This window comes from Schistocerca piceifrons, chromosome 2, assembly GCF_021461385.2.
Source record: "Schistocerca piceifrons isolate TAMUIC-IGC-003096 chromosome 2, iqSchPice1.1, whole genome shotgun sequence".
NCBI classification, from domain to species: domain Eukaryota; kingdom Metazoa; phylum Arthropoda; class Insecta; order Orthoptera; family Acrididae; genus Schistocerca; species Schistocerca piceifrons.
Genome location: NC_060139.1, coordinates 140193976 through 140217902, shown reverse-complemented (window position 1 = coordinate 140217902; position 23927 = coordinate 140193976). Strand labels below are relative to the sequence as shown.

Below are 23927 nucleotides of genomic sequence, written 5' to 3'. Positions count from 1 at the left end.
CCGTTACTTTTATCACGTCAGTGCATAACACGCTAACATTATATGTTCTAGGAAGAGTTTTAAGATTAACAGCGCATGTTTGCTGCTGGCTTTTATTGTTGGCGGGCTCTAACGGCATAAAGGGTGTAAGCACTTAATAATGGAATAATGTAATCCCGACACATGTTGTGGTAAAAATATCACACATTTGAAGACTGGTGCGTAACATTCTTAGCACCGATGTTGGATTTATAGTACTGGCTGGCTATGTTACCTTCTGCGATGGAGTTCTTGAATAAAATGTTGTGGCTACACTTACCGCGTCAAACTCGGATAAAATACAGCCAAATAGATGTCATCCACTAAGCGTAAAAGTGGGAGGCTCGCCTGTTTCAGGACGGTCGGAGATGGCCTGACGGCGACGATGGAAGCACTCATCGAAAGCATGGGATTTCATTCGAATTTGACGAGAATATTTTATTACACTCAATGTCCAAGAAGTCCCTTGGCGATTCCAAAGTCTTATTACAGTAGAAACGCTCAGACGTCTCCATCAGATCTGTACTATCTACTGAGTAAAAATCAAACTTTTTAACCACATTGCAACTGTGTATCCTCAATATCCTGTTAATAGATTGCAGGGTGAGATCTTTATTTATTTGTTCGTTGGATGTCATATGTCTGTTTACAGTCAAGAAGCAAAGCAAACTCACTCATCTGTTAGTACAAACATAAGAAATACTTTAATTATAAATGCTAGCAATGAAAACCGACTATTTCACGGAAAATTTCAGATAACTCTAATTCGAAAAGAAAACTACTATCTGATCCTGGTATCAGCCCGCAGTACGTTTGCTTTACGAAATCATAGTCTTCCGCTCTGGTTTTCCGTGCTGGTGCCCTGAGGCGCTACCTGGCGTTCTATACCACATACATTTTTGCTCCATAAAACTCATTTTCTTAATTTAGTTATAGTGCTATGTCGTATATCATTATACGTAGTTTGCAGATTACGTGAACCAATCGCGTCTTGCGTTCAGCTGATACGTTGTGTTCACTACTTGTCCTCAAGGGACTCTCTGTTTCCCGCAACTCTAGTAGGGTGCTTACGGAACGGGACACCGTTCTCATGTTTCCCATTTTTAGCCGAAATTTTTGGGGAACAGTGATCTGGTGTGGTTCGGCATGAGTTCTTCTTTTATTTGCATCCATATATGCTGTCACATGTTGTACCTTATTATTTAGAGTTTTTGTACGTGATTAAATTAATGGCATACTACGTTTATGTGCAATGTATATATGTTACCTGCAACTTAGATAGTACAGCGGATTAAAATTGTGAAATTATGCACAAAATTTCATTTTTTGATGCACATTCTTTAAAATCTTCGTATGAAGTATTTTCCGCCCATGCAACTAACTGAGGGCAATTTGTTTATTGCCATAAGCATTTCCCTTCTTTTATTTGAGAAGCGTCTTCAGTGGCCTGTAATACATGTTTTTTTATACATACAATAAACGTATTATGTAGTAGTTACAATATGTTACTATGTTACATTTTGTCGTGTTTTTCTCTTGCTTTTTAGGTTAGAATCAACGTTTGGAGCACAAATTTCGTGATGTGAAATTGTAGTTGGGTGATACTTACGGTTTCCAGCGATGTTAGCCCAGATGAGCGATCCTGGAGACGTGTTCATTAGTCTCTATGCTCCAGTTGGCCGATTTACTGAGTTCTTTCAATCATATATGATTCAACACATCGCATACATCACTTGCACTTTATATTTTGTGTTGTGTTTTCGGTGTGTAGTGAAGGCAACTTTCATTGTGTGTCTATCATTCGTCTTTTGCTAGTGTTTTGTGTGTGTGTGTGTGTGTGTGTGTGTGTGGTGTGTGTGTGTGTGTGTGTGTGTGTGTGTGCGTGTGTGTGCGTGTGTGTTTGTGTGTGTGTGTGTGTGTGTGTGAGAGAGAGAGAGAGAGAGAAAGGGTGGGGGGTGGAAGGGAAGATTCATTAATTACCTATTCTGGTTATGTTTCAGATCCATGTTTGCTATTATTTTAGTGGCTAACGTGATCAGAAAATTGTTTATATGGATTTAGTCATGAGTACCGTCTTTCTCATTGCAGTTGCTCTTTGTGTGTTAAAGTTTTCTTGTAATGTCACAAGTCTTTTGATGTGATTATTCACTCTAATAACAGTCATGTCATGTTCCATGCTGGATGATTCGTGTCCATGTTTTATCAGGTGTTAGGTGAAGGTAGAATGGCTACTTTCATATTTCTAACTTCTTATATGTTCTTTGCCTCAAGTTTTGAAGTTCCTATCTGTCATCCCCAGATATACTGCTTTACATTTTTGGCACTCTAACTGGTATATACCTGCTCCTTGGTATTTATCTAGTTTGTCTGTTGTTTTTAAATTCTTGGGAGAACACAGACAGACACACACACACACACAGCAAATGAAAATATCAAACCAAACACACAACAGAAACAAAAGACGAATGTTATGCACACAGTGACACTTGCCAACACTACATACCGAAAACACAACACAAAATACAAAGATATAAAGTGCAAGTAATATATCCGCGATGTGTTGAATCAAATGTGGGTGACCAAACGCCAGATATCGGTCAACTGGGGCATGGAGGCTAGTGAACACATTCCAAGGACCACACATATTGGCTAACTGCGCTGGAAATCGTAAAACCCAACGATAATTTCACGTCAAGAAATTTGTGCAACAAAAGTTGATTCTAACCTAAAAATCAAGAAAAAAAGGCGACAAAAGGTAACATAGTAACATATTGTAACTACCACATAATACGTTTATTATATGTACAAGTATAGCATGTATTACGGGTCACTGAAGATCCTTCACAAAAAAAGAATCGAAATGCATATAGCAATAGACAAACTGCCTTCAATTAGTTGCGTGGATGAAACATACCTCCACGAATTTTGATGAAACTTCGGAACGACGGAAAAAAAGAAAAAAATGACGATTTCTTAATCTATTTCTCCTGCCACCAAGTGAAGCACAATGGCAGCATCTGCTATTTTAAATATTTAAATATAGCTGCTCCTCTTGGATAGTATCGAAGTCTTTCCCAGGTATCATAGATGCCATTCGTCCTATCCTAGAGGAGCAGTGATGTTATCCCACTTGTGCTGGTTGTGGTGCCTGTTCTTTTCTTGCGGCTGATTCTTGTCTCGCCAATTACAGTTCCAGAACACCTTTTTAGCTAATCTGTTTAGTATCTCATTTAATCCTTTGCTACAGACACTGTTGTTTCAGAACAGTTCACAATGGATGACGACGTGTGCATGAGACCCTGACAGCCCACAAAAACAAACACCATTTTCCCTTCTGTTTATCCTCTTCAATTAGGTGAGTTACGTATGTGTCGTGTCCATTTATAAAATGAGCCACCCCTCTTGATGAGTAAATACCGTTCATTAACAACATTTCCTCAACATTAGTAAATACTTCATATAGTCGTTTCCCACTAGCACTGCCCTCTCCGGCTGGTCGCAGTTCTATTAACAAATTATTCATTATTTCCAACTTACTGTCTGCTATTCTCCTACAGTGGTTTTTATTTCGTGTCAGGATCTTTTCCTTAGCCAATACTGTACACTTCTGTAGCGTATGACAGAATCCATTGAACGGATTCCCAGAATCATAACAGCATCTGTAGGTATCAAACGATATTCTCGAGTTAATAGTATCGCCACTCTTCTCTTCGCCAGTTAATCTTCTCATTATTCTTCTCTGCACTCTTCTTCTTACCTGGACGAATGATGTCCTCAATCTGCGGGCCCATATTCTTGCTTCATATATCGTTGTGTCTGCCAAAATATAGGGTGACCCAAGAGATCATCAATATGCAGGGATTATAACAGGAACGATCATTCGAAACAAAAACGTCCAGTAAACATGAACTATAAACTGTATACCTTAATTGATATGAACACATCATCTTCGATATTGTGAACCATATCTCTTCTACAGCAAGCTCTTTGCTTTCCATATTTTGGGTGGCGGTAATAAGAAAAATTGTCGACTTAATATTGGCTTCAAAATGCATGCCTCAAGAGTTACGAGCACTCGAGCCATAGACGAGATGAACTGCACAGTAGCGAAGATGAAAAAGTGCTCATAGCTCTAAAGGTATGCATTTTCACGTTTATTAGACTTTTTGCTTCGAAAGATCTTTCCTGTTATATCCTTGAACATCGATCATTCCTCCTGGGACACCTTGTATATTCATAGCATATTCTTATGAATGCAACGGCAGTCTATATTTATTTTGCGTTATATTGATAATATTTTGCATAACGACCGTTGCTTTATTCCTGGTTGTTTTGTAAGGCCTAAAAATTTCTGTCTTTCTTCAAGAGTGATCCCTAGATGTTACTGGTAACTGCTCTACGAGTTTACTGTTTATCGTAGGGTTTCTTGTGAGACATTAGGGTTCTTTCAACGCTGTGTGAACTGTTTTCTGCTTGGCTGTACTTATTTTATTTAACTGACATCATTGATATAAAATATACTGTGAAATGAACTTCATACAAAGAGGCTGCTCATCAAGAGCAGATGTAGTGTGTATCATTGTTTACTGGAATTAAATATAACTTAGCGAAGCTTCAGAATTTACAACGAAACATTACTAATTTAAGCTCGTATTCTAAGGCGAGAAAACAACACTTGTAAGATACCAGATCCAGCAATCGATCCTGCTCAAAGAATTTGTGCCATAATTCTCGTAGTATACAGCCTTGACCTTCTGAATGAACAGCTTTTAAACTTTTTACGTGTGCCCGCTGTTTGTCACTCGCTCTGCCCCACTTCATCCGCGTAATGCCCGAGTGCGAAACACGAGAGCTATTCGTTTATTAAGGACTAATCGAACACGAAATGTAAACAACAGCGAATATCAAAAAATGGTTTAATTGCAGCAGTTAGCTACACATTCTAGCTACTTCTCTACATAGTCGTCTCTCCGCTCTGGTGCTCAGTTCCTATTTGAGCTATGAACATGGGATGAAAAATTTTTGGCTTAGCTCGAACCAACGGCCATTTGTACAACCATTCGAATATATGTCTTACCGTATCTATGCAATAATATGCACTACTGTCCATTAAAATTGCTACTCCACGAAGATGACGTGCTACAGACGCGAAATTTAACCAACAGGAGGAAGATGCTGTGGTATGCAAATTATTAGATTTTCAGAGCATTCACACAAGGTTGGTGCCGGTGGCGACACCTATAACGTGCTGACATGAGGAAAAATTCCAACTGATTTCTCATACACAAACAGCAGTTGACCGGCGTCGTTTGGTGAAACGTTGTTGTGATGTCATGTGTAAGGAGGAGAAATGCGTACCATCACGTTTCCGACTTTGATAAAGGTCGGATTGAAGCCTATCGCGATTGCGGTTTATCGAATCGCGACATAGCTGATCGCGTTGATTGAGATCCAATAACTGTTAGCAGAATATGGAATCGCTGGGTGCAGGAGTGTAATACGGAACGCCGTGCTGGATCCCAACGTCCTCGTACCACAAGCAGTCGAGATGACAGGCATCTTATCCGCATGGCTGTAACGGATCGCGCAGCCACGTCTCGATCCCTGAGTCAACAGATGGGGACGTTTGCAAGACAACAACCATCGGCACGATCAGTTCGACGACGTTTGCAGCAGCATGGACTATCAGCTCGGACACCATGGCTGCGGTTACCCTTGACGCTGCATCACAGACAGGAGAGTCTGCGATGGTGTGCTCAACGACGAACCTAGGTGCACGAATGGCAAAACGTCATTTTTTCGGAAGAATCCAGGTTCTGTTTACAGTATCATGATGGTCGCATCCGTGTTTGGCGACATCGCAGTGTACGCACATTAGAAGTGTGTATTCGTCCTTGCCATACTGGCGTATCACCCGGCTTGATGGTATGGGATGCCACTGGTTACACGACTCGGTCACCTCTTGTTCGCACTGACGCCACTTTGAACAGTGGACGTTCCATTCCAGATGTGTTACTATCTGTGGCTCTACCCTTCATTCGATCCCTGCGAAACCCTACATTTCAGCAGGATAATGCACGACCGCGTGTTGCAGGTCCTGTACGGGCCTTTCTGGATACAGAAAATGTTCGACTGCTGCCCTCGCCAGCACATTCTCCAGATCTCTCACTAACTGAAAACGTCTGGTCAATGGTGGCCGAGCAACTGGCTCGTCACAATATGCCAGGCACTACTCCTGATGAACTGTGGTAGTATCGTGTTGAAGCTACATGGGCAGCTGTACCTGTACACGCCAACCAAGCGCTCTTTGACTGAATTCCCAACTGTATCAAGGCCGTTATTACGGCCAGAGGTGGTTGTTCTGGGTACTGATTTCTCAGGATCTACGCACCCAAATTGCGTGAAAATGTAATCACATGTCAGATCTAGTACAATATATTTGTCCAATGAATACCCGTTTATCATCTGAATTTCTTCTTGGTGTAGCAATTTTAATGGCCAGTAGTGTATTAATCAACATTTGAACGACGAACCAGAGCTGGCGCCAGGACATTTGTACGAAACCATTAAGATGTTAAGATGTTAAGTAGGCCAAAACTAATGATTAGCTAATGACACCATTTGTACGTCCATCGTTCGGATTTTGCGAGCAAATACGTGCAAAGCACGTCACTCTGGAATGTTTTTGAAGCGGGCCACTTCTATACCCTAAACTTCTATGAGTAAGTTCAAACTTTGCACGAACATAGTCAAACGGTTAAAGTAAAAATAAGAATTGATCCAGCAATCTTTATCCTCTGTCGAGATAGTAGGTAAATGTAGCATATAAAAATAATTCTTAACTGAACTGAATGTGCATAAACTGAAAACGTGCTTTCGAAAAACTATTTTTAATCGAATTTTGTGTGCAAAAGCACGAATTTTGCAAGGTGCTTTGCGGTCGCCACTTATATGAGGCGTATTCGGAAAGTAAGGTGCGATTATGCGCGAAATGAAAACCACTGTGAAAATCCGATGGAACTTTGCATAGATGTGTTTCTCAGTGTCTTGAATGTGCCAGTCGATCGCTTCACGTCGCTCTTTTCAGTTCAGTGCGCATAGTGACCACGTAGAAATCCACCAAGTACATGGATCTGCTGAGAGATTTCGCCTGAAGCTATGCAGCCCACGTAACATAAATGTGATGCGTTTCTCTCTTCAAGACAATGTTAATCCACATTCTATAGGGGCAATGAAAACACTCCCGCAGAGTTTTGGATGAGAAGTGTTTGATCATAGACAATACAGCCTTTAATTGTCTCCTTCCGTTGTTCATCTCTGCTCACACGAAACGCTGGCTACAAAGACGACATTTTGGCACAAACAACGAAAGGCAGACCAGCGCAGAGAATTGGCGGAAAGCACAGGTGGCTGCTTTCTGTGACGTGAGTACTGGAAAGTTTGTACAACGCCATGTCAAATGTCAAGTCGGAGCGGCGACTATTTAGAGAGGTAGCTGAAAGGTGAGGCTATCTGCTGCGGATAAAAAATGTTTGATTTTGAATGTGGTTCTCATTTCTCAACCCATCGGACCTTACTTTCCTAACAGCCCTCGTATGTTTCAGACAATTATGAATTTTGTAAGAAGGTAGACAAATAACTGTAGTTTAGCTCGTCCTGTTGTTTTGTGAAAGCTCTATCCGTTACTGTGATATAATCAACATGGTTTGTAAGGTAATTTAAAAAACCTATACTGCGTCAGTCGTCACCAGGGTCAACAAAAATGTACATCAGTTGTCGAGCTATGCAGTCTAATGTCAGTATTACGGAAGAGAAAAAGTTAGGAACAAGAACGTAAAATGCTCCTTCCACAGCTCAGAAAAAGCGAATATGTCCCGGTCAAAGTTTGGGACGTAAAAGAAGGAAACCGCCTTTTCGACTTATCTGGCGGCTTCAAAGATATTTTAATAAAAAAGTCTTGACATTTTCGCTCTTTTTTAATTGTTAACCCTAATTCCCAGTGTAATGAACTCTATTTATATGAATGTGTGGTGTCTGTTCATTCGGAATGTCCAAAAGAACAGACACCACATATTCATATAATTTAATAGGCTTAGACAGGCAATGAATCCATCTTCTTCACTGCAGATGCACAAACACGTTCGACCTCCTGTGGGAGTCTCGGAAGAGCGAATATGAAGGAAAAAGACAGGGCTACGGATAGGTGAAGCTCGATGGTAGTGTGAATCTGCAGTGAAGCGAGACAAGATAATTCGTGCAGTTGTGATAAAACTGTTTTCCTGGTGGTGCTATTGCTCAAATGGTTCAAATGGCTCTGAGCACTATGGAACTTAACATCTTAGGTCATCAGTCGCCTAGAACTTAGAACTACTTAAACCTAACTATCCTAAGGACATTGCCGGCCGGTGTGGCCGTGCGGATCTACGCGCTTCAGTTTGGAACCGCGTGACCGCTACGGTCGCAGGTTCGAATCCTGCCTCGGGCATGGATGTGTGTGGTGTCCTTTGGTTAGTTAGGTTTAAGTAGTTCTAAGTTCTAGGGGACTGATGATCACAGATGTTAAGTTCCATAGTGCTGAGAGCCATTTGAACCATTTGAACCTAAGGACATCACACACATCCATGCCCGAGGCAGGATTCGAACCTGCTACCGTAGCAGTCCCACGGTTCCGGAGTGAAGCACCTAGAACCGCACGGCCACCGTCGCCCGCCCCCTGGTGGTGCTGTGGTTAGTAAGCAGGAGATCTCGGGTCCGAATCCCGGTCCGGCAGACATTTTCACTCGTCGGCGCCGATTCCGCGTAATGCACCAGTACAGCTGATAGCAGTGATCTCTCCCTTTTCCTTTCCTTTCTTCCATTCTCCACCTTCAGTTTACATACATTTAATGATCTCTGTACTAGGTGTTGTTGCATCTACATCTCGCTATTTGTAGCCTAAAGACCCTGATGCTGTGCCCCAAAACCACAAGTTTCAATAACCAACCACAGTACACAACGTATAATATCATGTGGATGAAGAGCGTACATGCAATAGCTAAGAAGTGTTTGTTGGGGGATAAAATTTCTGTAGGTGGATTTGTTCGTGTTATGTTACTTATTCGGTACGATGCATTATATCACATGACGTGGGCGCTAATATTAACAAGTAAAAACGCGAATATTTCGAGATGTTTTGATTTACATGTGTTCAAATCTGACAGATAAATCATAAACCTAGTTCCATTCTTTTACATCTCTAACTCTCCCGAGGACTTATTCACCTTTTTTGCACTGTGACAGGAGCGTTTTCTATTCTATCGAGAATTACGTCCCAAATTTTCTCGCGGGGTCGATTGTTGGAGCTGACACGTTGAAACTGTGCGTTTTTCTCCTAAAATATGAAGTCCAGTTGGGATGTTCCCTTATGGAAGAAATCCACCACCATGCCCATCAATTAAAATTGTTGTTGTTGTGGTCTTCAGTCCAGAGACTGGTTTGATGCAGCTCTCGATGCTACGCTATCCTGTGCAAGCTTCTTCATCTCCCGGTACCTACTGCAACCTACATCAGAAAATGGTTCAAATGGCTCTGAGCACTATGGGACTTAACATCTATGGTCATCAGTCCCCTTGAACTTAGAACTACTTAAACCTAACTAACCTAAGGACATCACACAACGCCTAGTCATCACGAGGCAGACAAAATCCCTGACCCCGCCGGGAATCGAACCCAGGAACCCGAGCGCGGGAAGCGAGAACGCTACCGCACGACCACGAGCTGCGGACCAACCTACATCCTTCTGAATTTGTTTAGTGTACTCATCTCTTGGTCTCCCTCTACGATTTTTACCTTCCGCGCTGCCCTCCTATACTAAATGGGTGAGTTCTTGATGCCTCAGAATATGTCCTGCAAACTGATCCCATCTTCTGGTCAAGTTGTGCCACAAATTTCTCTTCTCCCCAAGTCTATTCAATACCTTCTCATTAGTAATGTGATCTACCAATTTAACCTTCAGCATTCTTCTGTAGCACCACATTCCGAAAGCTTCTATTCTGTTTTCGTCTAAACTACTTATCGTCCACGTTTCACTTCCATACATGGTTACACTCCATACAAATACTTTCAGAAACGGTTTCCTGACACTTAAATCTATACTCGATGTTAACGAACTTCTCTTCTTCAGAAACGCTTTCCTAGCCATTGAGAGTCTACATTTTATATCCTCTCTACTTCGACCATCACCAGTTATTTGGCTCTCTAAACAGCAAAACTCATTTATTACCTTAAGTGTCCCATTTCTTAATCTAATTCCCTCAGCAACACCCGATTTAATTCCACTTCATCCCATTATCATTGTTTTGCTTTTGTTGATCAAGACACTGTGCATTCCGTTCAGCTGCTCTTCCAGATCCTTTGCTGTCTCTGAAAGAATTACAATGTCATCGGCGAACCTCAAAGTTTTAACTTCTTCTCCATGGATTTTAATTCCTACTTCGAATTTTTCTTTTGTTTCCTTTAGTGCTTGCTCAATATTCAGATTGAGTAACATTGGGGATCGCTACAACCCTGTCCCACTCCCTTTCCAACCACTGCTTCCCTTTCATGCCCCTCGACTCTTATAACTGCCATCTGGTTTCTGTACAAATTGTAAATAGTCTTTCGCTCGCTGTATTTTACCCCTGCCACCTTCAGAACTTGAAAGAGAGTATTTCAGTCAACATTGTCAATAGCTTTCTCTACGTAGGTTTATCTTTTCTTAATCTAATTTCTAAAATTATTCAATTCAAATATGACACAATAAATATAGTGGAGACAGGACAGTCTCTGATCAAGGAGGAGTGCAAAATATCGATCGTGTGAGAAATGGTTTCGAGTTAGTATAGCCTCTATCTTCGTGAGTTTCTACACTGGACATGATCTTACAGCGGCGGCTACGTCAGGGTGTACGTTACGTACCGATGCCGACCATGGCGGCCTGGCAGAGGTACTGCCTGGAGACGAGGCACTGGTCGCTGGCGCGCACCACCATCAGCCCAAAGCCCACGCAGCCCAGGGCCGTGGCGCAGCCCAGGAACGTCTGCAGAAGCACCAGCGCCCGCTCGTCCAGGCCCTCGCGCTGACCTTGCAGGGCCTAAACACCACAGCTTCACGTCAGACAGAGAGGCAGCAACTCTGCATGCAACAAGTACTAGAGTAGCCACACACAAATACATTGAAGCGCCAAAGAAACTGGTACAGGCATCCGTATTCAAATACAGAGCTAAGTAAACAGGCAGGATACGGCACTGCGGTTGGCAACTCTGTATATATACAACAAGTGTCTGGCGCAGTTGGTAGATCGGTTAGTGCTGCTACAATGGCAGGTTATCAAGGTTTAAGTGAGTTTGAACGTGGAGTTATAGTCGATGCACGAGCGACGTGACAAAGAATCTCAGAGGTAGCGATGAAGTGGGGATTTTCCCGTGCGACCATTTCACGAGTTTACCGTGAATATCAAGAATCCGGTAAAATATCAAATCTCTGACATCATTGCTGCCGGAAAAAGATCTTTCAAGATCAGGACCAACGACGCAGAAGAGAATCGTTCAACGCGACAGAAGTTAAGCCTTCGGCAAATTGCTGAGCCATCAACAAGTGTAAGCGTGCGAACCATTCAACGAAAAATCATCGATACGGGCTTTCGGAGCCGAAGGCCCACTCGTCTACCCTTAATGACTGCACGACACAAAGCTTTTACGGCCCTCCTGGGCCCCTCAGCACAAACACTCGACTGCTGATGACTGGAGACATGTTGCCTGTTCGGACAAGTCTCGTTTCAAATTGTATAGAGCAGATGGACGTGCACGGGTCTGAAGATAACTTCATGAATCCATGTATCCTGTAAGTCAGCAAGGGATTATTCAATATGGAGGAAGCTCTGTAATGGTGTGGCGCGTGTGCACCTGGAGTGATATGGGACTCTTTATGCATCTACATACGACTTCGACAGGTGACACGCACCTAAGGATCCCGTCTGATCACCTCCATCCATTAATGTCCATTGTGCATTACGACGGACTTGGGTAATTTCAGCATGACAATGCGACACCCCACACGTCCAGAATTGCTACAGAGCGGCTGCAGGAACACTCTTCTGAGTTTAAACACTTCCGCTGACCACCAACGTCCACAGACATGAACGTATTGAGCATATCTGTCATGCCTTGCAACTTGGCTGTTCAGAAGAGATCTCCGCCCCCTCTAACTCTTACGGAATTATGGACAGTCCCGCAGGATTCATGGTTTCAATTCGGTCTAACACTACTTCAGACATTATTCGAGTCCACGCCACGTCGTGTTGCGGCACTTCTGCGAGCTCGAGGGGGCGCTACACGATATTAGGCAGGTGTACCAGTTTCTTAGGCTCTTCTGTGTATAAATGTAGTTTGAACTTCAGAGTGTTTCTCGTAGATTAATCCGATTTCACAGAACTATATAAAATGAGACAGAAACTTGGTGTAAATTTTTACTTATGCATAGGACAACCAACTTCTTAACAGTACAAAAACGATCTGACTATGCATTCATGTACACAGCCAAAGTTCTAGGTTTAATTTTTACGATTGCCTTTGGGATCTAAATTTTCTTCAGTTTTCACAAACGTTCCATGTTCCTTCGAAACAGCTCTTTAACAGTACAGCCCCCATGATCAAGACAGACCATGAATCAGCCTGTTATGGTTGTTGCATATGCTGTAGGATTATAGGATTACAGGAAATTGGCGTTATAGACTGCGACTATGGGAACAGCAAAGACAATGTGAACTAGTACGTCCTGATTAAGAAGCTCATTTCCAAACGGTACCAAACACGAACAATTAAAAAAAAAATGAGATAACAGGTGGCAGCACTACTTAGAATCATTACCTACATAATAAGAACTGTTGTGAATACCAAAACATACCATATTCTTTATATATTTCCCCTTAAGACTTGCTGTTCATGGTGACGAGTACCAAATACAGTCTTATTTTGTTTCCAAGAAGTACCAAATCCCGGCAGCCAATCGTTGGTCATCTTTGTAATGACGTCACACCCGAAATGGCCGACGTCTGTGCACATAAAATTGCTTTTAGTAAGGACGTGTCTGGCGCTCTTTTATGCCCATTGTGATTTTGTAATTAAATTATGGAGTCTGATATATCAGATGAGCATCGTGAATCACCAACGGGAACTCCATAACAACAGCTACCAAACTTAACACGATTGTTTGATTAAAGGGATCAAGTTGATGTTTATTTATGCAATAAGAATTAGACAAATAAACATTTAATAGAGACACTGGACGTAATGTGTCTCTACATCTGCCCGAATATAATAACAGAGCTACAAATCATATTCTGATGCTACTGTAGCTGTAAAACGTTTTTCGTCTCTCCTTGTAAATTATATTTTATAGATTTGGTACCTTTTGAAAATGAGTTTCTCGATTAGGATCTCCTCATGATCTCAGAATAAGAAGTCGACTTTCATATTACCTGATGACTGAGTGAAACAGAACTATTACAAACTATGTATAGTTATCAAAACGAACATCGAGTTGGCTTGTGGCTTCGGGTCCTAAGTGAATTTTGTTACAAACTGGAAATAGCCTCTAGGCTTTGAGATATTGCTGTGCGAAATACTTCCTCCCAACAGCGCAAGGTATGCACTGTAACTCTATTTGAATTCCTCTTGACAATTACTAATAGCACTTTGTTCGGATTCAGGTATCGTCACCCTTTGCAATAATGTTGGTTGGCTGTACTTACACTTACTTCTGGATCGAGGATACTATCTTAGAATTCGAAAAATATCGTATCATCGACTTGAGCTGCTGGTAAAAATCTTTATTTATACAACCAGTTTCATTCGGCTGACCATCATCAGGCTCATAAAAATATTTAGAGGGTTAATTTAGGCAAAATTGAGATCGTGTACTCATTCATACATACACTACTTAGCACAGTTTATATAGATTGACGATGTAATTTATATTGCGATATGATAACAGTGTGTACTTCATGGTTCTATCATCAGACAGTTGTTTTCTGTATAACCTAACGTGACACTGTAAATACTTTTATGAAACTGATGATGGTCAGACGACAGAAACTGGTTGTATATGTAAAGAATTTTACCACCACCTCAAGAAGACAGTACAAGATTTTTGAAATACATAAGAACCGTGGGGCGCCACCTACCGTAAACGTATTGGTACCATGTTAATTTGTTATCTCCATCTACACTGTAGAGCCCAGATCTAATTTAAAAGACGGAAAGGCTTAAGGAATTGTCTGAGATTTAGTTTCACCTTCCTAATTTTAGGGGGTTTCCTTCCTACTGTTACAGGTTCAAGTGTATCGAAGCAAACAGTTCAGAGCACATTGTTGACGATGAGAGTCTGCAGCAGATGGCTCTTAACGTATTCCAACGTTGACCCAACGACATCGTCAGTCACGATTGCACTAAACACAGAATCGTAGAGAGTGGTCCGTGGGTCAATGGAAACGCATCACAATGCCATATTAAATACATTTCTTGTCACACCAGTTCGGTGGTTATGTCCGGAAACGTTGTCCACTAGGGGAACAGCTTCCGGAAACATACACCGCATCACGGACGAAGGCCTTTGGGGGACAGTATTATTATATAGGACATTCTGCAGGACCGTCATGCTCCTGTGATAGTGACGAAAGCATCTTGACAGCTGCGGATTACGTGACTTCTTTGCAGACAGCCTGCATCTCTTGCCACTTGATGTCTTCCCCAAGCGCGACTGCATCTTCCAAAATGGTAACTATCAACGGCGCAAGGGCAGAATCGTGCCACACCCGTTTCGCGAACATGACAATGAACTTAAGTTCCGTAGCACGCCTTACCTGAAGCTGTAGTCACCAAATTCACTGATCTGAAATCGATGGAGCAGTTACTATGACACTATTGACTGACAGTACCATGCCCACAAAACACCAGACCGTAATTTGGCGTAAAAGAGTGGCCTATGGATAGATCAGCTGCCACGATTGATTTGTCAAATCCATGACACGTATTGCGTTCCGAAGGTGGACAAACGCGCTGCGCCGGCAGCTGTGGCCGAGTGGTACTAGGCGGTTCACTCCAGAACGGCGCGCCTGCTACGGTCGCAGGTTCGAATCATGCCTCGGATATGGATGTGTGTGATGTCCTTCGGTTAGTTAGGTTTAAGTAGTTCAAATTCTAGGGGACTGATGACCTCTGATGTTAAGTCCCATAGTGCTTAGAGCCATCTGAACTATTTGAGCCAAATGCGCTGCTGTCAAACAGGTCGTCATGATGTTTTGGCTCAACGGTGAATCTACATTGCATACCAGAGGTAGCGTACTTATTAACTTTATTTCCACCGCCGCATAATCGCTATATAGAGAAATTTAAATCCTCGGAATGAGGGGATACGCCCACCAAGAACCATAATTGGGCATAAGCTACAGAAAGATAGCACACACACACACACACACACACACACACACACACACAAACACACACACACACACACACAGACACACACACACACACACACACACACACACACACCTAGACAACTAACACCAACACATAATAAAGGAGAACCAAAGCCAGAAGGTATCAATGTTGTTGTTGTAGTCTTCAGTTCAGAGACTCGTTTGATGCAGTTCTCCATGCTACTTTAACCTGTGCAAGCTTCTTCATCTCCAAGTATCATTTACAACCGACATCATTCTGAATCTGCTTAGTGGATTCCCTCTACGATTTTTACCCTCCACGCTGCCCTCCAATACTTAATTGGTGATCCCTTGATGGCGCAGAACATGTCGTACCAACCGCTTCCTTCTTCTAGTCAAGTTGTACCACAAATATCTCTTCTCCCAAATTCTATTCAGTACCTCCTCATTAGTTATGTGATCTACCCATATAATCTTCAGCATTCTTCTGTAGCACCACATTTAGAAAGCTTCTTTGTCTTCTTGTCTAAACTATTTATCATCCATGTTTCACTTCCATGCATGCCTACACTCCATATAAATACTTTCAGAAAAACTTCCTGACACTTAAATCTATACTCGATGTTAACAAATGTCTCTTCTTCAGAAACGCTTTTCTTGTCATTGCCAGTGTACATTTTATAACCAGCTGGTGTGGCCGAGCGGTTCTAGGCGCTTTAGTCTGGAACCGCGCGACCGCTACGGTCGCAGGTCCGAATCCTGCCTCGGGCATTGATATGTGTGATGTCCTTAGGTTGGTTATGTTTAAGTAGTTCTAAATTCTAGGGGACTGAGGACCTCAGATGTTATGTCCCATAGTGCTCAGAGCCATTTGAACCACTACATTTTATATCCTCTCTACTTCGACCGTCATCAGTTATTTTGCTCCCCAAACAGCAAAACTAATTTACTACTGTAAGTGTCTCATTTCCTTATCTAATTCCTCAGCATCACCCGATTTAATTCGACTACATTCCATTATCCTTGTTTTGCTTTTGTTGATTTTCATCTTATATCCTCCTTTCAAGACACTGTCTATTCGATTCAACTGCTCTTCTAGGTCCTTTGCTGTCTCTGACAGAATTACAATGTCATCGGCAGACCTCAAAGTTTTTATTTCTTCTCCATGGATTTTAATTCCTACTCCGAATTTTTGTTTCCTTTACTGATTGTTCAATATGCAGATTGAATAACATCGGGGATAGGCTACAACCCTGTCTCACTCCCTTCCCTACCACTGCTTCCCTTTAATGCCCCTCGGCTCTTATAACTGCCATATGGTTTCTGTACCAATTGTAAATAGCCTTTCGCTGCTTGTATTTGACCCCTGATACTTTCTGCATTTGAAAGAGAGTATGCCAGTCAACATTGTCAAAAGATTTCTCTAAGTCTACAAATGCTAGAAACGTAGGTTTGCCTTTCATTAATCTATCTTCTAATTATCGATAGTGAATATAATTACCAACGGCTGGGCAACGACGTGAACTCTCTATGCCTCCATTGTTTGGCGAAGGATGGAACAGGATTCCAAGGGGAATTTCAGCCGAAACTTTTGCCTCTATTCATAAAGTCTTTCCAAATTTAATTTCAAATGCTTCATCAACAATACTATTCCAGTATCTGGAGGTGGACGACAGAGTTTCTGAGTCGTTATATTCCATCGGGCAACCGGTAACAGGTCAATATTCTGCAATGGTAGGTTTGCTCGTATGTTGTGTGACTCTTATGCTGGATACACAAGTTCTCCATGGCCTACGTACCCTGACCATTGTATGACATGCTACAACTGCAAGAAATACGTATGACATCCGCCTTACGCAAACCAAGATCGTTCCTCACTAGAATTGGGTTCTACCAAAATTGCGGTTCGTTAGTTTTGGTATACTGCATAAATGATGTTTATATAGTGGAATTATCAGTGGCATTGCTAGCATAAAAACCATAAATGATTGCGGAAGATAGAAACTGGGAACCAACGACTTCTCGTTTTTGATTTGCTTGTACGTTTTACAATTAATTATAACCGGATATTACTAAGCGTTTGTCCATTATGTATTTTACATATTTACAGAATATAAATTGCATTTTATAAGTAATAAAATTTATATTTTCACATAAGAGAAGGTGTAATTAGATGAATGACGAACACTAACTTCACTTAACGAAGGTTTATTCAGCACATGCACGTACAAGACCGCGGAGCAAACTGCCTCCGGCCAGAACACATACGGTGTATATATACAGTTATAGAGCATTCCAGTACAATCATTCTTGACATTTGTGGATACTTCTAGAATGCACACGAACCGAATATAGAAATTAAAATTTTACAGTATTGAACTGACGACCCTCCATGCAACAGTCTAGTATCATAACCACTACACCACGGTGACTGTGTTACCCAGCTTCTTCTGCGACAATATATATATATATATATATATATATATATATATATATATATATATATATATATATATATATATATACAATGGTTATGTAATTATTGTTATTATTTTGTTTTCAATAGGACATTTTTACGATGATCAAGGGCGAGAGTTTTCTGTTATTATTGATAAGTACGAAAGTTGTTTTTGAATAACAGAAACATATTTTGTATACGTTGGAAGAAGTATTGAAGCGATGTTTCATGTAATTTTGTTTTGCGTTCTTTATATTTAAACTTCTTGTTATGTAAATTGTGTTCTCTTGCGTTGTATGATAAATCTGTATTGTTTCCTTTATTTATACTAGTACATTCCTCTGTTTCCCGTTACAAAACAACAATTTCAGATTAAAACGTGAATTAACTGATGAACATTTCAGTTTTGCAGTTAATTTCGTTTATTTTTAAATAACAGGCACGATGATTATTGTGTGGAACAAAAAAAGTTCCATAAGTTGCCAGGCGCTTTATATATCCTCAGTTTGTAGACAATTCACTGCATCCTCTTTTCAGGGTAATGTAGAAAGAGAGTGATCGCAAGCGTAAAGGTTCTGAATGGTTCAAACGGCTCTGAGCACTATGGGACTTAACAGCTGAGATCAACAGTCCCCTAGAACTTAGAACTACTTAAACCTAACTAACCTAAAGACATCACACACATCCATGCCCGAGGCAGGATTCGAACCTGCGACCGTAGCGGTCGCGCGGTTCCAGACTGAAGCGTCTAGAGTCGCTCGTCCACACCGACCGGCACATGCGTAAGAGAGCAATCGTTATGAGGTAACGTCAGATAGGTACGCAACAGACTTAAGGTAAAGGTAGCGTGCGTACGACATTAACAAAGCTCCAGAATGAGATTTTCACTCTGCAGAGGAGTGTGCGCTAATATGAAACTTCCTGGCAGATTAAAACTGTGTGCTGGACCGAGACTCGAACTCGGGACCTTTGCCTTTCGCGGCCAAGTGCTCTACCAACTGAGCTACCCCAGCACGACAGACGCCCCGTACTCACAGCTTCAGATCTGCCAGTACCTCGTCTCCTACCTTCTAAACTTTACAGAAGCTCTCCTGCGAACCTAGCAGAACTAGCACTCCTGAAAGAAAGGATATTCCGGAGACATGGCTTAGCCACAGCCTGGAGGACCTTTCCAGAATGAGATTTTCACTCTGCAGCGGAGTGTGCACTGATATGAAACTTCCTGACAGATTGAAACTGTGTGCTGGAGCGAGACTCGAACTCGGGACCTTTGCCTTTCGCGGGCAAGTGCTCTACCAACTGAGCTACCCAAGCACGACTCACGCCCCGTCCTCACAGCTTCACTTCTGCCAGTACCTCGTCTGCTACCTTCCAAACTTTACAGAAACTCTCCTGTTCGCAGGAGCTGTGAGGACGGGGCGTGAGTCGTGTTTGGGTAGCTCAGTTGGTAGAGCACTTTCCCGCGAAAGGCAAAGGTCCCGAGTTCGAGTCTCGGTCCGGCACACAGTTTTAATCTGGCAGGAAGTTTCATTAACAAAGCTAATGGGAAAACTACCGTAGCGTACGGTTATATTAATGGTCTACAGTAGGCCACTGTGGTTATGCAACTTCGTTCCTTATGCTATATGCAATAGTCAAAACTGCCGTACACTTCTGTACCACGTTACAGTGTGGCGTGCTACGGAATTGTGCCCTGTGGATTTCAGTGCGTACACAGACTGCAGCCAGAGAACTGCAGACAGAACAAAAACTTAAATAACGTGCTTGGTTTGTTCGATGTGACAGTCGAAACATAGTTACTACACGATGTACAGCGGCGTGTTGACAGACGACTTACCAGCCGAGCGAGGTAGCGTGTCGTTAGCAGATTGGAGTCGCATTCGGGAGGACGATGGTTCAAACACGCGCCCGATCTTCCTGATTTAGATTTTCCGTGATTTTCCTAAACCACTTCAGCCTGATGCCTGAACGGTTCCTTTAAAAAGGACACGGCCGATTGCCTTCCACAGCCTTCCCTAATCCAAGCTTCATCTCTAATGACCTCGTTGTCGACGGAACGTTAAACACTAATCTCTTCCTCCTCGTCCGCAGCTCGTGGTCTCGCGGCCGCGTTCTCGTTCCCTAGCACGGGATCCCGGGTTCGATTCCCGGCGGGGTCAGGGATTTCCACCTGCCTCGAGATGACTGGGTGTTTGTGTTGTCCTCTTCATTTCATCATCATTCATGCAAATGGCAAGACTGAACTGGGAAAAGATTAGGAATTTGTACGGGCGCTGATAAACGCGCAGTTGAGCGCCCCAAAATCCAAACATCATCATCACATCATCCTCTTCCTCCTTAGGACTCACCAGGTAGAACAGTGGTGAGTAGACTCCGAAGGCAGCGACGGCGGCGGCCAGCATGAGCAGCTGCACGGCGCGGATGCGCAGCGGCGTCAGGTCGAAGAAGGGCTGCTTGGGCTGGCGGTGTTGTGGCGTCTTCTTCAGCTTGACCTTCTTGCGCTGGTTCTTCAGGTGCTGGATGGCGCGCCGCTGCGGGTGGTACATGGACGCCGAGCGGTACAGCATGCCCAGGAAGAAGGCGGCGCACAGCAGCACCGTGACGGCCTGCAGGCCGAGGCGCCAGCCCCACTGCCTGCCGGAAGACCACCGCTCACTCAGCTGTCCCGCCAGAGGGTGCCCACTGATTACTGGCAAAACTCAATGTTCTAGTTATAACACTGCAACATGGTGCCTAAAAATATAACTTTATTTATTTTGCAATCCTTGCACAGGGCGGAGATCACCGAAGTTAAGCGCTGTCGGGCGTGGTCGGCACTTGGATGGGTGACCATCCAGGCCTTCATGCGCTGTTGCCAGTTTTCGTGGTGCACTCAGCCTCATGATACCAACTGAGGAGCTACTCGGCCGAATAGTAGCGGCTTCGGTCAAGAATACCATCTTACGACCGGGAGAGCGGTGTGCTGACCCCATGCCCCTCCCATCCTCATTCTCCTCCGAGGATGACACGGCGGTCGGATGGTCCCGGTTGGCCACTTGTGGCCTGAAGACGGAAAGAGAGTGCACAGGGCGGAACAAATAAAAGTGGCCTGGACGAGTGGATACGATTGGACGCGAACGTACCGTGTGATCAAAAAGTGAGCATAAATTTGAAAACTTAATAAACCACGGAATAATGTAGACAGAGAGGTAAAAATTGACATACATGCTTGGAATGACATGGGGTTTTATTAGAACCGAAGATCTCTTGCACGCATCGTTTGGTGATGATCGTGTGCTCAGCCGCACTTTCGTCATGCTTGGCCTCCCAGGTCCCCAGATCTCAGTTCGTGCGATTATTGGCTTTGGGGTTACCTGAAGTCGCGAATGTATCGTGATCGACATACATCTCTAGGGATGCTTAAAGACAACATCCGACACCAATGCCTCACCATAACTCCGGACATACTTTACTGTGCTGTTCGCAACATTATTCTTCGATTATAGCTATTCTTGAGGAATGATGGTGGACATATTGAGCATTTCCTGTAAAGAACATCGTCTTTGCTTTGTCTTACTTTGGTATGCTAATTATTGCTATACTGATCAGATGAAGCGCCATCTGTCGGACATTTTTTGAACGTTTGTATTTTTTTGGTTGTAATAAAACCCCATGTCATTCCAAGTATGTGTGTCAATTTGTACCTCTCTATCTACATTATTCCGTGATTTATTCAGTTTTCAAATTTATACTGACTTTTTGGTCACCCTGTATGTAGGCTATATAACGAGACCCCATGACGCACACAGCACGGGTACGTCCGACACGTGAGCCACACCAATTCAGAGCATAATGCGGTCTGTCTCAGCATGAATGGAGCAGTGCAAAGGCGACGATGGTACTCAGTGTGCAGCAGGTGTTCATTATGGAAAGTTTAGTGACAACAAAGACGTGGAAACGGTGTGGTAAGTTGTTTACTGAGAAATTTAATGGTGTCAAAGTACCCTGCAGGACAATGCGGATGAGACTGCAGTAAGCAGTCCAGCTTCGATCCGCCTTCAGCAACATGCTGACCAGGGCCCAAAAGGGAAGACATGAATGGTGGTTACCTTCAACGTCTGTTATATCAGGTTAGTGCTGTATTTCCTTTCCCCTGCTACGATTCTTTTTATCTTGGAGCTAGGTTCCCTGGGCCACTTTTATTTGTTCTGCCCTATGTTATGAGGTGCTTATAATGAAGGTGCAGCTGCTCACAGAAATTCAGTGAGGGCTGTAACTCTCGTATGGCAGCGAAACATGGTAGATATGCTAATGTGTTAACGAGGAACCGACCTACGCTAGAAGAAAATTAGTTCCAATTTTGGCCACCTGGTGCAAATCTGGCGCTGTACGCCATCTCGTCGACGTCTACGGTGTTCATATTAAAGAAACGGCGTAATTGGCGGATGCCTTTGTCACTTGTTTTTCTGCCTACATCCTATTCTTAACCCATTGCATACGGAATTATTTCTACACGTTTTCCTTGCATTGACGATGCCAGATATGAACATGGTTGTCAAAATTGGAACTAATTTTTCCCAATGTAAGTTGGCTCTGCATTAACGCATCATAGTATCTATGAAGTTTTGCTGTACTTTAATTACAATCACCCAGCATGACCACCTGGCTACCCGTTCGGTCTAACGCACTGCTTCCTGGGCGCCAAGGCGTGCCGGTCCCCGGCACGAATCCGCTTGGCGGTTTCGTGTCGAGACCCGGTGTGCCGTCCAGCTTGTGTATGGCTTTTAACGCAGTTTTCTACCTACCTCGGCGAATGCGGGCTGGTTCCCCTTATTGGTTCAAATGGCTCTGAGTACTATGGGACGCAACTTCTGAGGTCATTAGTTCCCTAGAACTTAGAACTAGTTAAACCTAACTAACCTAAGGACATCACACACATCCATGCCCGAGGCAGGATTCGAACCTGCGACCGTAGCGGTCTCGCAGTTCCAGACTGCAGCGCCTAGAACCGCACGGCCACTTCGGCCGGCGTTCCCCGTATTCCACCTCGGTTCTACTAGGTCGGCGATTGCTGCGCCAACAGTATCTCCAGGTACGCGTACACCATAATTACTCTACCACGCAAACATTGAGGTTACATTCATCTGGTGTGAGACGTTCCCAGTGGGGGTCCACTGGGAGCTGAACCGCACAATAACCCTAGGTTCGGCGTGAGGCGGTGGTGGGGTGGGTGGACTGATGTGGCCTGTTGTGGGGTTGTGAACCATTGAAGGCTACAGCGGGACAAAGCCTCTTTGTTGTTTCTAGGTCCCCGGTTTAATACACAATACACATACCCAATATTTTTCTGAATATAAACATATCTTATTACTTCCTTGGTAATGATCATTAACTAATGTACGATAACGTCTAATTCTGAAAATATATTAGAAAACAGTATTGTAAAATAATGTAGCAGCAACGCTGGTAAAGTCAGGGACTTCGCACTATGTACAGTCAAAAGACATTATTGGGAACAGTGCTTGATCAAGCACCGATTAACAGTATGGCACTAACATCGTTGAGGCACGTGCGTGCATAGGTAAGAAGGAGAGCTGTTAGTGAACACTGATCGAGCGTGGACGAATACGGCTAGCGTAAGTAATGAAGTGCAGTGTCGTTGTGGTATCCAAAGTGAAGGAAGATAATGTTTATTTTTAATGAGCGAGCATATATCTGGGTCACACTTCGTAGTTTAATCAAGAAGGGTTGCCACATGAAATATTGGAAGAAGAGTACTGTGTCGCCACTCATTTCCGAAGGAACTATGCATCATAATTCGGAATAACAAAATGGTTCAAATGGCTCTAAGCACTATGGGACTTAACATATGATGTCATCAGTCCACTAGACTTACAACTACTTAAACCTAACTAACCTAAGGACATCACACACATCCATGCCCGAGGCAGGATTCGAACCGGCGACCGTAGCAGCAGCGCTGTTCCGGATTGGGGCGCCTAGAACCACTCGGTC

At 43.1% G+C, this 23927-nt stretch overlaps 1 protein-coding gene across 1 annotated transcript in view; it reads right to left on the bottom strand.

Moving 5' to 3' along the window:
• Positions 1 to 23927, bottom strand: part of LOC124775196 (monocarboxylate transporter 12-like) — a 592169-nt gene that overhangs the window by 14904 nt on the left and 553338 nt on the right. The window contains exons 6-7 of the mRNA XM_047250035.1: positions 20282 to 20567; positions 10954 to 11128 (exon numbers count right to left, since the gene is read on the bottom strand). Coding sequence (XP_047105991.1) covers positions 10954 to 11128; positions 20282 to 20567 — 461 coding nt within the window. The remainder of the gene's footprint in view (positions 1 to 10953; positions 11129 to 20281; positions 20568 to 23927) is intronic.